General features: G+C 30.8%; 1 protein-coding gene across 3 annotated transcripts in view; it reads right to left on the reverse strand.

Moving 5' to 3' along the window:
• The window catches only part of igsf9ba (immunoglobulin superfamily, member 9Ba), a 337,710-nt gene that overhangs the window by 101,630 nt on the left and 220,386 nt on the right, over positions 1-15,694 (reverse strand). For all 3 annotated transcript variants that reach the window (XM_061973182.1, XM_061973181.2, XM_061973180.2), the window contains exon 10: positions 3,205-3,324. In XM_061973182.1, coding sequence (XP_061829166.1) covers positions 3,205-3,324 — 120 coding nt within the window. The remainder of the gene's footprint in view (positions 1-3,204; positions 3,325-15,694) is intronic.

A 15,694-nucleotide genomic window follows, 5' to 3' on the forward strand; every position in this document is an offset into this window, starting at 1 on the left:
GTGGAGGTGTCGGTTTCCCTGATCTATTGGACAGCCACAGGAAGACCTTGTCATGACCCGAGATTTACAAAGCAGAGAGGGAGCAGACCTGGGCACCTTTTCTTTAAAGTTAAAGTTAAAGTTAAAGTACCAATGATTGTCACACACACACTAGGTGTGGCGAAATTATTCTCTGCATTTGACCCATCACCCTTGATCACCCCCTGGGAGGTGAGGGGAGCAGTGGGCAGCAGCAGTGGCCGCGCCCGGGAATCATTTTGGTGATTTAACCCCCAATTCCAACCCTTGATGCTGAGTGCCAAGCAGGGAGGCAATGGGTTCCATTTTTATAGTCTTTGGTATGACTCGGCCGGGGTTTGAACTCACAACCTACCGATCTCAGGGCGGACACTCTAACCACTAGGCCACTGAGAGGGTTAAACTGTTTATGACCGAGTGCGGCAGCTGTTTATGACCCCCTCCCCTTAGAAACAGCTGCAGCCATGTAATCAGGAAATGCCCAAATAAATGAGGAGGCGTGAAGCTCCCTCTTCAGAGCGGTGTGGTGACGCCGTACGAGGGTGCAGGCACACATACGCTCTCCTCATGAGGTCGATTGAATCCTGTCTCTGTTTGATTCCTTTGCTTCTTGTCTTGTCTATCGGTGTTTGAACCTGTCAGGTTCAAACACTGATATCTATTAAACAGACAAAGAAGTAAGGAATTAAAGAGAGACATAATTCCAATTGAGGAGGAAATTCTGGGCTGTACTCTTGTACAGTCTCCCACCACGCTCTGACGAAAGATTGTACGTCTCTTCTATTTATTTGGACTTTCCCTGATTACATGGCAACAGCTGTTTCCAGAGGAAGGGGGTCGTAAACAGCCGCTGCCTTTGGTCACAAAACAGTTCAAAGAAAAGGTGCCTGGAAGGGAGCCAGGTCCTGCTTCCTCTGCGCTTTGTAGATCTCGGGTCAAGACAAAATGTTCATGTGGATTACAATACATCAAAGAAACTGACACCTTCATGTAATCAGGAAATGCCCAAATAAATGAGGAGGCGTGAAGCTCCCTCCTCAGAGCGGTGGGGTGACGCTGTACGAGGGTGCAGGCACACATGCGCTCTCCTCATGAGCTCGGTCTGTTTGATTCCTTTGCTTCTTGGCTTGTCTATCGGTGTTTGAACCTGTCAGGTTCAAACACTGATATCTATTAAACAGACAAAGAAGTAAGGAATTAAAGAGAGACATAATTCCAATTGAGGAGAAAATTCTGGGCTGTACTCTTGTACAGTCTCCCACTATGCTCTGACGAAAGATTGTACGTCTCTTCTTTTATTTGGACTTTCCCTGATTACATGGCAACAGTTGTTTCTAAAGGAAGGGGGTCGTAAACAGCCGCTGCCTTTGGTCACAAAACAGTTCAAAGAAAAGGTGCCTGGAAGGGAGTCAGGTCCTGCTTCCTCTGCGCTTTGTAGATCTCGGGTCAAGACAAAATGTTCATGTGGATTACAATACATCAAAGAAACCGACACCTTCATGTCGCTTCCCATCCTACACGGTGGAGTTTTACAAGCCTTTTGCTTGGTAGGAGCAAAGACAGCTTTTGTCCTCTCGCCGGGAACTCATTGAAACACAAAGTTTTGTGATAACTTAGATACATTTCACATTTTTTTGTTAAGTACGCCACATATGTTCATTCATAGTTTCGATGTGACAATCTACAATGTACCGTATTTTCCGCACTATAAGGCGCACCTAAAAACCACACATTTTCTCAAAAGCTGACAGTGCGCCTTATAACCCGGTGCGCTTTATTACGATTCATTTTCATAAAGTTTCGATCTCGCAACTTCGGTAAACAGCCGCCATCTTTTTTCCCGGTAGAACAGGAAGCGCTTCTTCTTCTACGCAAGCAACCGCCAAGGAAAGCACCCGCCCCCATAGAACAGGAAGCGCTTCTTCTTCTACTGTAAGCAACCACCCGCCCCCGGAAGAAGAAGAAAAAACGCGCGGATATCACCGTACGTTTCATTTCCTGTTTACATCTGTAAAGACCACAAAATGGCTCCTACTAAGCGACAAGGATCCGGTTCATAAAAAGACGCAATCTCTCCATCCGCACACGGATTACTACCGTATTTCACAGCAACTGATATTCCTGTGAACCGCACTGTGGAACGGGAGCACGTACGGTGAATATTCGCTCCACAGGGAATGAGAAGTCATCCTTCACTGTGGTTCTAGCTTGCCATGCTAACTTCCACCCATGGTGATATTCAAAAGGAAGACCTTGCCAAAAGAGACCTTTCCAGCCGGCGTCATCATAAAAGCTAACTCGAAGGGATGGATGGATGAAGAAAAGATGAGCGAGTGGTTAAGGGAAGTTTACGCGAAGAGGCCGGGTGGCTTTTTTCACACAGCTCCGAAGGCGAACACACCTTCACTAAGACGGGCAGACAGCGCCGGTCGACATACGCCAACATCTGCCAGTGGATCGTAAATGCCTGGGCAGATAGTTTCGGTCACAACTGTGGTCCGAGCTTTCCGGAAGGCAGGATTCACAGAACTACAGGACAACAACAGCGACACTGACTCCGATGACTTCGACGAGACGGAACCGGCCATTTTGGATCCCACGCTTGCGCAACTTTTCAATTCGGACACCGAAGACGAAGAATTCGAAGGATTTACGAATGAAGAATAACTTCAGAAGGTGAGCGCTATGTTTATTTTGTGTGTTGTGACATTAACGTTCGAGCAACATTATGTTGCTATTTATTGCTCTACACCATTTTGAATTTTACTATGTTTGTGATTGCACATTTGCGTACATTTTGGGACAGAGTTGTTAGAACGCTGGTTTTTAATATATTATTAAAGTTTGACTGAACTATCTGACTGTTTTTTTGACATTCCCTTTAGCGCAGCGTAGGCGCGGCTTATAATCCGGGGCGGCTTATTGGTGGACAAAGTTATGAAATATGTAATTCATTGAAGGTGCGGCTAATAATCCGGTGCGCCTTATAGTGCGGAAAATACGGTAAATAGTCATGAAAATAAAGAAAACACATTGAATGAGAAGGTGTGTCCAAACTTTTGGCTTGTACTGCACTCAAATAGTCAAACAATTGTCTACAAATAAAGTCATTGTGAATAAAATCCCAATATTGCAAAAGTTGGATTATTTTGTGTAATACAATCGAACAATATAATAGAATTGCACCTTTCTCCAAGTGATACTTGGAATATCGGGGTCTCCAGAAGCAGCACAGGGGATTACTAACTCTCTCCCGGCCTCCTGACGGTACTCCCCCCCAGGCCTCACATTAAAGTAAGGGGGATCCTTGATGGAACAAAACAACAACAACAACACAAACATTCGTGTCACAACAATAGGAACAGCTGCACAAGCCAACATGTGTTAGTACTGGAATCGCTATGATGTAGAAAAGGGGTCGGCTTAAATAAGCTCTGCTTTTCCCTACTCCCTTTCAAACATGTTGTAAAGAAAAATGAACATATGTGATGCATCATACTCAAATAGTATACATGTTCCAAATAAACATCTAATGCGGAGGCGTCAACGTCTGGGCCACATCGCAGTTATGTTTGGCCCCAGAGGGCCGCTTCTAACAGTGAGTTGTGTGGTCCTCTGTGGTCCTCGGTGTTTTTAAAATGTTGATTTCTATTTATTGTTTTAATTGGTTTTACCCTTTAAAATCGTTTTTTAATCATATTTATTTTTATATTGGTTTTATATTTTATTTATTTATTTTTATATTGGTTTTATATTTTATTTATTTATTTTTATATTGGTTTTATATTTTATTTATTTATTTTTGTATTTCTATAGTGATTTGTATATTGTACAGGATTGCTTATTATTTTTATTTGATAGTACTCTGTTTACTTCAATTGTTAGTTGTTTTTTTTCTTCTTTATTGCCTGTTGTGTAATTTATTTTATTTTATTATTTATTTATTTTTACCCCATATTTGTTGCCACTACCGCACCTTAAATTGGAGTCCTTAATCTCGTTATATGCAAAAAATAATGACAATAAAGTCCATTCTTTTCTATTTTATTCTATTGGTTTTATATTTATTTATTTTTTTGTTTTGATTCAGTCATTGGTGGAGCTAAGGATAATATTTGAATATTGTTTTTAATATTGTTGTGCAGCACTTTGGAAACATTTCTGTTGTTTAAGTGTGCTGTATAAATAAAGTGGATTGGATAGGATTGATTACTATTATTACACAATTTTTTAATGCATTTTATTAGTAGATTATTTTAAAACTAAAATTTCAAAAAAATATTGTCATTTGCAATAATTTCACCTCAAATTTTAGTGTATATTACTGTAAATGGAAAAACAGTACTGCTGTTTTTATGGTTAAAAAAAAAAAGGCAGCTCAGTTGCCAGAATTTTACTGAAAAATTTATATTAGTTTTTTTACTGTAAATAAAAAAAAAAAAAGCAATTTTACACTGAAATTTTGGCAAATCAACAACTGCATATTTTTCAGTGTATTACTGTAAATGCCAAAACAGCACCACAGTTTATTACAGTAAAAAAAAGTATTGCTTTTGCTATTGCAGTAAAAAAAAAAAGGACTGTTTTTTTTTTCATTTAGAGAAAAATGCTGTAAAAAACACAGTAAATTTCACAATTTTACCATGAAATTTATTGCTACTTTTAATTTGATGGATAACTTGCTTAAAAATCATTATTATTAGTATTCAATTATATTAAAAAAACGGTTTGAATGTTTGATAAGACATTTTTGCGTAATTAGACAATATTTAAGCGAACATAATTTGCGATTACATGGAGTACATATTAGTGTTGTCCCGATACCAATATTTTGGTACCGGTACCAAAGTGCATTTCGTTACTTTTCGGTACTTTTCTAAATAAAGGGAACCACAATAAATGTCATTATTGGCTTTATTTTAACGAAAAATCTTAGGGTACATGAAACATATGTTTATTATTGCAAGTTTGTCCTTAAATAAAATAGTGAACATACTAGACAACTTGTCTTTTAGTAGTAAGTAAACAAACAAAGACTCCTACCGTACTATTATTACACCATTTTTTTAATGCATTTTATTAGTAGATTTTTTTTAAACTAAAATGTCAAAAAAATATGGTCATTTGCAATAATTTCACCTCAAAATGTAGTGTATATTACTGTAAATGGAAAAACAGTACTGCTGTTTTTATGGTAAAAAAAAAAAGGCAGCTCAGTTGCCAGAATTTTACTGAAAAATTGACATTTGTTTTTTTAACGGTAAATGAAAAAAAAAATTCAATTTTACACTAGAATTTTGGCACCTGAGCTGCCAGTTTGTTTGTTTTTACCGCAAATCAACAAGTGTATATTTTTCGGTGTATTACTGTAAATGCCAAAACGGCACCACAGTTTATTACAGTAAAAAAAAGTACTGCTTTTTTCATTTAGAGAAAAATGCTGTAAAAAAACACAGTAAATTTCACAATTTTACCATGAAATCTATTGCTACTTTTACATTGCACAATTTGATGGATAACTTGCTTTGAAATCATTATTATTATTGTTTATTTCTATTTAAAAAATGGTTTGAATGTTTGATAAGACATTTTTGCATAATTAGACAATATTTAAGTTAACATAATTTGCGATTACATGGAGTACATATTAGTGTTGTCCCGATACCAATATTTTGGTACCAGTATCAAAATGTATTTCGAAACTTTTCTAAACAAAGGGAACCACAAAAAATGGCATTATTAGCTTTATTTTAACAAAAAATCTTAGGGTACATTAAACATATGTTTATTATTGCAAGTTTGTCCTTAAATAAAATAGTGAACATACTAGACAACTTGTCTTTTAGTAGTAAGTAAACAAACAAAGGCTCCTACCTTATTAGATTTTTTTAGAACTAAAATGTCAAAAAAATATGGTCATTTGCAATAATTTCACCTCAAAATGTAGTGTATATTACTGTAAATGGAAAAACAGTACTGCTGTTTTTATGGTAAAAAAAAAAAAAAAGGCAGCTCAGTTGCCAGAATTTTACTGAAAAACGTACATTTGTTTTTTTTACTGTAAATAAAAAAAATAATTAAATTTTACACTAGAATGTTGGCACCTGAGCTGCCAGTTTGTTTGTTTTTACCGCAAATCAAAAACTGTAGATTTTTCGGTGTATTACTGTAAATGCCAAAACGGCACCACAGTTTATTACAGTAAAAAAAAAAAAAAAGTACTTTTTTTTTTCATTTAGAGAAAAATGCTGTAAAAAAACCACAGTAAATTTCACAATTTTACCATGAAATATATTGCTACTTTTAATTTGATGGATAACTTGCTTTGAAATCATTATTATTAGTGTTTAATTATATTTAAACATTTTTTTAATGTTTGATAAGACATTTTTGCATAATTAGAACATATTTAAGTTAACATAATTTGCGATTACATGAAGTACATATTAGTGTTGTCCCGATACCAATATTTTGGTACCGGTACCAAAATGTATTTGGGTACTTTTCTAAATAAAGGGAACCACAAAAAATTGCATTATAAGCTTTATTTTAACGAAAAATCTTAGGGTACATTAAACATATGTTTATTATTGCAAGTTTGTCCTTAAATAAAATAGTGAACATACTAGACAACTTGTCTTTTAGTAGTAAGTAAACAAACAAAGGCTCCTACCGTACTATTATTACACCATTTTTTAAATGCATTTTATTAGTAGATTTTTTTTAAACTAAAATGTCAAAAAAAATATGGTCATTTGCAATAATTTCACCTCAAAATGTAGTGTATATTACTGTAAATGGAAAAACAGTCCTGCTGTTTTTATGGTAAAAAAAAAAAAAAAAGGCAGCTCAGTTGCCAGAATTTTACTGAAAAACGTACATTTGTTTTTTTACTGTAAATAAAAAAAATAATTAAATTTTACACTAGAATGTTGGCACCTGAGCTGCCAGTTTGTTTGTTTTTACCGCAAATCAAAAACTGTAGATTTTTCGGTGTATTACTGTAAATGCCAAAACGGCACCACAGTTTATTACAGTAAAAAAAAAAAAAAAAAAAAACTTTTTTTTTCATTTAGAGAAAAATGCTGTAAAAAAACCACAGTAAATTTCACAATTTTACCATGAAATATATTGCTACTTTTAATTTGATGGATAACTTGCTTTGAAATCATTATTATTAGTGTTTAATTATATTTAAACATTTTTTTTAATGTTTGATAAGACATTTTTGCATAATTAGACCATATTTAAGTTAACATAATTTGCGATTATGTGGACTACATATTAGTGTTGTCCGGATACCAATATTTTGGTACCGGTACCAAAATGTATTTCGATACTTTTCTAAATAAAGGGAACCACAAAAAATGGCATTATTAGCTTTATTTTAACAAAAAATCTTAGGGTACATGAAACATATGTTTATTATTGCAAGTTTGTCCTTAAATAAAATAGTGAACATACTAGACAACTTGTCTTTTAGTAGTAAGTAAACAAACAAAGGCTCCTCCCGTACTATTATTACACCATTTTTTTAATGCATTTTATTGGAAGATTTTTTTTTAAACTAAAATGTCAAAAAAATATGGTCATTTGCAATAATTTCACCTCAAAATGTAGTGTATATTACTGTAAATGGAAAAACAGTACTGCTGTTTTTATGGTAAAAAAAAAAAAGGCAGCTCAGTTGCCAGAATTTTACTGAAAAACGTACATTTGGTTTTTTACTGTAAATAAAAAAAATAATTAAATTTTACACTAGAATGTTGGCACCTGAGCTGCCAGTTTGTTTGTTTTTACCGCAAATCAAAAACTGTAGATTTTTCGGTGTATTACTGTAAATGCCAAAACGGCACCACAGTTTATTACAGTAAAAAAAAAAAAAAAAGTACTTTTTTTTTTTTCATTTAGAGAAAAATGCTGTAAAAAAACCACAGTAAATTTCACAATTTTACCATGAAATTTATTGCTACTTTTAATTTGATGGATAACTTGCTTTGAAATAATTATTATTAGTGTTTAATTATATTTAAACATTTTTTAAATGTTTGATAAGACATTTTTGCATAATTAGACCATATTTAAGTTAACATAATTTGCGATTACATGGAGTACATATTAGTGTTGTCCCGATACCAATATTTTAGTACCGGTATCAAAATGTATTTCGGTACTTTTCGATACTTTTCTAAACAAAGGGGACCACAATAAATGTCATTATTGGCTTTATTTTAACGAAAAATCTTAGGGTACATGAAACATATGTTTATTATTGCAAGTTTGTCCTTAAATAAAATAGTGAACATACTAGACAACTTGTCTTTTAGTAGTAAGTAAACAAACAAAGGCTCCTACCGTACTATTATTACACCATTTTTTAATGCATTTTATTAGTAGATTTTTTTAAAACTAAAATGTCAAAAAAATTTGGTCAGTTGCAATAATTTCACCTTAAATTTTTGTGTATATTACTGTAATTGGAAAAACAGTACTGCTGTTTTTATGGTAAAAAAAAAAAAAAAAGGCAGCTCAGTTGCCAGAATTTTACTGAAAAATGTACATTAGTTTTTTACTGTAAATTAAATTTAAAAAATTCAATTTTACACTAGAATTTTGGCACCTGAGCTGCCAGTTTGTTTGTTTTTATTGCAAATCAACAAGTGTATATTTTTCGGTGTATTACTGTAAATGCCAAAACGACACCACAGTTTATTACAGTAAAAAAAAAGTACTGCTAAATGTCACAATTTTACCATGAAATCTATTGCTACTTTTACATTGCACAACTTGATGGATAACTTGCTTTGAAATCATTATTATTAGTATTTATTTATATTTAAAAAACGGTTTGAATATTTGATAAGACATTTTTGCATAATTAGACAATATTTAAGTTAACATAAATTGGGATTACATGGAGTACATATTAGTGTTGTCCCGATACCAATATTTTAGTACCGGTACCAAAATGTATTTCGATACTTTTCTAAATAAAAGGGACAACAAAAAATTGCATTATTGGCTTTATTTTAACAAAAAATCTAAGAAAAAAAACTGCAATTTTGCAAAAAAAAAAATTGGCACCTGAGCTGCCAGTTTGTTTGTTTTTACCGCAAATCAACAATTGCAGATTTTTCGTTGTATTACTGTAAATGCCAAAACGACACCACAGTTTATTACAGTAAAAAAAAAAAAAGTACTGTTTTTTGTCATTTAGAGAAAAATGCTGTAAAAAAAACACAGTAAATGTCACAACTTTACCATGAAATTTATTGCTACTTTTAATTTGATGGATAACTTGCTTTGAAATAATTATTATTAGTGTTTAATTATATTTAAACATTTTTTAAACGTTTGATAAGACATTTTTGCATAATTAGACCATATTTAAGTTAACATAATTTGCGATTACATGGAGTACATATTAGTGTTGTCCCGATACCAATATTTTAGTACCGGTATTAAAATGTATTTCGGTACTTTTCGATACTTTTCTAAACAAAGGGGACCACAATAAATGTCATTATTGGCTTTATTTTAACGAAAAATCTTAGGGTACATTAAACATATGTTTATTATTGCAAGTTTGTCCTTAAATAAAATAGTGAACATATTAGACAACTTGTCTTTTAGTAGTAAGTAAACAAACAAAGGCTCCTACCGTACTATTATTACACCATTTTTTAATGCATTTTATTAGTAGATTTTTTTTAAACTAAAATGTCAAAAAAATTTGGTCAGTTGCAATAATTTCACCTTAAATTTTTGTGTATATTACTGTAATTGGAAAAACAGTACTGCTGTTTTTATGGTAAAAAAAAAAAAAAAAGGCAGCTCAGTTGCCAGAATTTTACTGAAAAATGTACATTAGTTTTTTACTGTAAATTAAATAAAAAAAAATCAATTTTACACTAGAATTTTGGCACCTGAGCTGCCAGTTTCTTTGTTTTTACCGCAAATCAACAAGTGTATATTTTTCTGTGTATTACTGTAAATGCCAAAACGACACCACAGTTTATTACAGTAAAAAAAAAGTACTGCTAAATGTCACAATTTTACCATGAAATCTATTGCTACTTTTACACTGCACAATTTGATGGATAACTTGCTTTGAAATCATTATTATTAGTATTTATTTATATTTAAAAAACGGTTTGAATATTTGATAAGACATTTTTGCATAATTAGACAATATTTAAGTTAACATAAATTGGGATTACATGGAGTACATATTAGTGTTGTCCCGATACCAATATTTTGGTACTGGTACCAAAATGTATTTCGATACTTTTCTAAATAAAAGGGACAACAAAAAATTGCATTATTGGCTTTATTTTAACAAAAAATCTAAGAAAAAAAACTGCAATTTTGCAAAAAAAAAATTGGCACCTGAGCTGCCAGTTTGTTTGTTTTTACCGCAAATCAACAATTGCAGATTTTTCGTTGTATTACTGTAAATGCCAAAACGGCACCACAGTTTATTACAGTAAAAAAAAAAAAGTACTGTTTTTTTTTTTATTTAGAGAAAAATGCTGTAAAAAACAATACATTTCACAATTTTACCATGAAATTTATTGCTACTTTTAATTTGATGGATAACTTGCTTTGAAATCATTATTAGTAGTATTTAATTATATTTAAACATTTTTTTTAATGTTTGATAAGACATTTTTGCATAATTAGACCATATTTAAGTTAACATAATTTGCGATTACATGGACTACATATTAGTGTTGTCCCGATACCAGTATTTTAGTACCGGTACCAAAATGTATTTCGGTACTTTTCGATATTTTTCTAAACAAAGGGAACCACAATAAATGTCATTATTGGCTTTATTTTAACGAAAAATCTTAGGGTACATGAAACATATGTTTATTATTGCAAGTTTGTCCTTAAATAAAATAGTGAACATACTAGACAACTTGTCTTTTAGTAGTAAGTAAACAAACAAAGACTCCTACCGTACTATTATTACACCATTTTTTTAATGCATTTTATTAGTAGATTTTTTTTAAACTAAAATGTCAAAAAAATATGGTCAGTTGCAATAATTTCACCTTAAATTTTAGTGTATATTACTGTAAATGGAAAAACAGTACTGCTGTTTTTATGGTTAAAAAAAAGGCAGCTCAGTTGCCAGAATTTTACTGAAAAATTGACATTTGTTTTTTTACGGTAAATGGAAAAAAAAATCAATTTTACACTAGAATTTTGGCACCTGAGCTGCCAGTTTGTTTGTTTTTACCGCAAATCAACAAGTGTATATTTTTCGGTGTATTACTGTAAATGCCAAAACGACACCACAGTTTATTACAGTAAAAAAAAAGTACTGCTAAATGTCACAATTTTACCATGAAATCTATTGCTACTTTTACATTGCACAACTTGATGGATAACTTGCTTTGAAATCATTATTATTAGTATTTATTTATATTTAAAAAACGGTTTGAATATTTGATAAGACATTTTTGCATAATTAGACAATATTTAAGTTAACATAAATTGGGATTACATGGAGTACATATTAGTGTTGTCCCGATACCAATATTTTAGTACCGGTACCAAAACGTATTTCGATACTTTTCTAAATAAAAGGGACAACAAAAAATTGCATTATTGGCTTTATTTTAACAAAAAATCTTAGAAAAAACTGCAATTTTGCAAAAAAAAAATTGGCACCTGAGCTGCCAGTTTGTTTGTTTTTACCGCAAATCAACAAGTGTATATTTTTCTGTGTATTACTGTAAATGCCAAAACGGCACCACAGTTTATTACAGTAAAAAAAAAAAGTACTGTTTTTTTTAATTTAGAGAAAAATGCTGTAAAAAAACACAGTAAATTTCACAATTTTACCATGAAATTTATTGCTACTTTTAAATTGATGGATAACATGATTTGAAATCATTATTAGTAGTATTTAATTATATTTAAAACATTTTTTTAATGTTTGATAAGACATTTTTGCATAATTAGACCATATTTAAGTTAACATAATTTGCGATTATGTGGACTACATATTAGTGTTGTCCGGATACCAATATTTTGGTACCGGTACCAAAATGAATTTCGATACTTTTCTAAATAAAGGGAACCACAAAAAATGGCATTATTAGCTTTATTTTAACAAAAAATCTTAGGGTACATTAAACATATGTTTATTATTGCAAGTTTGTCCTTAAATAAAATAGTGAACATACTAGACAACTTGTCTTTTAGTAGTAAGTAAACAAACAAAGGCTCCTACCGTACTATTATTACACCATTTTTTAATGCATTTTATTAGTAGATTTTTTTTTAAACTAAAATGTCAAAAAAATATGGTCATTTGCAATAATTCCACCTCAAATTTTAGTGTGTATTACTGTAAATGGAAAAACAGTCCTGCTGTTTTTATGGTAAAAAAAAAAAAAAGGCAGCTCAGTTGCCAGAATTTTACTGAAAAACGTACATTTGTTTTTTTACTGTAAATAAAAAAAATAATTAAATTTTACACTAGAATGTTGGCACCTGAGCTGCCAGTTTGTTTGTTTTTACCGCAAATCAACAAGTGTATATTTTTCTGTGTATTACTGTAAATGCCAAAACGGCACCACAGTTTATTACAGTAAAAAAAAGTACTGCTTTTTTTCATTTAGAGAAAAATGTTGTAAAAAACACAGTAAATGTCACAACTTTACCATGAAATCTATTGCTACTTTTACATTGCACAATTTGATAGATAACTTGCTTAGAAATCATTATTATTATTGTTTATTTATATTTAAAAAATGGTTTGAATGTTTGATAAGACATTTTTGCATAATTAGACAATATTTAAGTTAACATAATTTGCGATTACATGGAGTACATATTAGTGTTGTCCCGATACCAATATTTTAGTACTGGTATCAAAATGTATTTTGAAACTTTTCTAAACAAAGGGAACCACAAAAAATGGCATTATTAGCTTTATTTTAACAAAAAATCTTAGGGTACATTAAACATATGTTTCTTATTGTAAGTTTGTCCTTAAATAAAATAGTGAACATACTAGACAACTTGTCTTTTAGTAGTAAGTAAACAAACAAAGGCTCCTACCTTATTAGATTTTTTTAGAACTAAAATGTCAAAAAAATATGGTCATTTGCAATAATTTCACCTCAAAATGTAGTGTATATTACTGTAAATGGAAAAACAGTCCTGCTGTTTTTATGGTAAAAAAAAAAAAAAGGCAGCTCAGTTGCCAGAATTTTACTGAAAAACGTACATTTGTTTTTTTACTGTAAATAAAAAAAATAATTAAATTTTACACTAGAATGTTGGCACCTGAGCTGCCAGTTTGTTTGTTTTTACCGCAAATCAAAAACTGTAGATTTTTCGGTGTATTACTGTAAATGCCAAAACAGCACCACAGTTTATTACAGTAAAAAAAAAAAAAAAAAAGTACTTTTTTTTTTCATTTAGAGAAAAATGCTGTAAAAAAACCACAGTAAATTTCACAATTTTACCATGAAATATATTGCTACTTTTAATTTGATGGATAACTTGCTTTGAAATCATTATTATTAGTGTTTAATTATATTTAAACATTTTTTTAATGTTTGATAAGACATTTTTGCATAATTAGAACATATTTAAGTTAACATAATTTGCGATTACATGAAGTACATATTAGTGTTGTCCCGATACCAATATTTTGGTACCGGTACCAAAATGTATTTGGGTACTTTTCTAAATAAAGGGAACCCCAAAAAATTGCATTATAAGCTTTATTTTAACGAAAAATCTTAGGGTACATTAAACATATGTTTATTATTGCAAGTTTGTCCTTAAATAAAATAGTGAACATACTAGACAACTTGTCTTTTAGTAGTAAGTAAACAAACAAAGGCTCCTACCTTATTAGATTTTTTTAGAACTAAAATGTCAAAAAAATATGGTCATTTGCAATAATTTCACCTCAAAATGTAGTGTATATTACTGTAAATGGAAAAACAGTCCTGCTGTTTTTATGGTAAAAAAAAAAAAAAAGGCAGCTCAGTTGCCAGAATTTTACTGAAAAATGCACATTAGTTTTTTTTTACTGTAAATTTACAAAAAATAATTAAATTTTACATTAGAATTTTGGCACCTGAGCTGCCAGTTTCTTTGTTTTTACCGCAAATCAAAAAGTGTATATTTTTCGGTGTCTTACTGTAAATGCCAAAACGACACCTCAGCTTATTACAGTAAAAAAATGTACAGTATTTTTTCATTTAGAGAAAAATGCTGTAAAAACCACAGTAAATTTCACAATTTTACCATGAAATCTATTGCTACTTTTACATTGCACAATTTGATGGATAACTTGCTTAGAAATCGTTATTATTAGTATTTATTTCTATTTATAAAATGGTTTGAATGTTTGATAAGACATTTTTACATAATTAGACAATATTTAAGCGAACATAATTTGCGATTATGTGGAGTACATATTAGTGTGGTCCCGGTACCAAAATGTATTTCGGTACTTTTCGATACTTTTCTAAACAAAGGGAACCACAATAAATGTCATTATTGGCTTTATTTTAACAAAAAATCTTAGGGTACATTAAACATATGTTTATTATTGCAAGTTTGTCTTTAAATAAAATAGTGAACATACTAGACAACTTGTCTTTTAGTAGTAAGTAAACAAACAAAGACTCCTACCGTACTATTATTACACCATTTTTTAATGCATTTTATTAGTAGATTTTTTTTAAACTAAAATGTCAAAAAAATATGGTCAGTTGCAATAATTTCACCTTAAATTTTTGTGTATATTCTGTAAATGGAAAAACAGTACTGCTGTTTTTATGGTAAAAAAAAAAAAGGCAGCTCAGTTGCCAGAATTTTACTGAAAAATTGACATTTGTTTTTTTACGGTAAATGAAAAAAAAAATCAATTTTACACTAGAATTTTGGCACCTGAGCTGCCAGTTTGTTTGTTTTTACCGCAAATCAACAAGTGTATATTTTTCTGTGTATTACTGTAAATGCCAAAACGACACCTCAGCTTATTACAGTAAAAAAAAGTACTGCTTTTTTTCATTTAGAGAAAAATGCTGTAAAAAACACAATAAATGTCACAATTTTACCATGAAATCTATTGCTACTTTTACATTGCACAATTTGATGGATAACTTGCTTTGAAATCATTATTATTATTGTTTATTTCTATTTAAAAAATGGTTTGAATGTTTGATAAGACAATTTTGCATAATTAGACAATATTTAAGTTAACATAACTTGCATGGAGTACATATGATTACCGATACCAATATTTTGGTACAGGTACCAAAATGTATTTTGATACTTTTCTAAATAAAGGGGACAACAAAAAAATTGCATTATTGGCTTTATTTTAACGAAAAATCTTAGAAAAAAAATATGGTCGGCTGCAATAATTTCACCTTAAATTTTAGTGTATATTACTGTAAATGGAAAAACAGTACTGCTGTTTTTATGGTAAAAAAAAAAAAAAAGGCAGCTCAGTTGCCAGAATTTTACTGGAAAATGTACATTTGTTTTTTACTGTAAATAAAAAATAACTGCAATTTTACACTAAAATTTTGGCACCTGAGCTGCCAGTTTGTTTGTTTTTACCGCAAATCAACAAGTGTATATTTTTCGGTGTATTACTGTAAATGCCAAAACGGCACCACAGTTTATT

The sequence above is a fragment of the Nerophis lumbriciformis genome, linkage group LG17 (assembly GCF_033978685.3).
Source record: "Nerophis lumbriciformis linkage group LG17, RoL_Nlum_v2.1, whole genome shotgun sequence".
Taxonomy (NCBI): Eukaryota; Metazoa; Chordata; class Actinopteri; order Syngnathiformes; family Syngnathidae; genus Nerophis; species Nerophis lumbriciformis.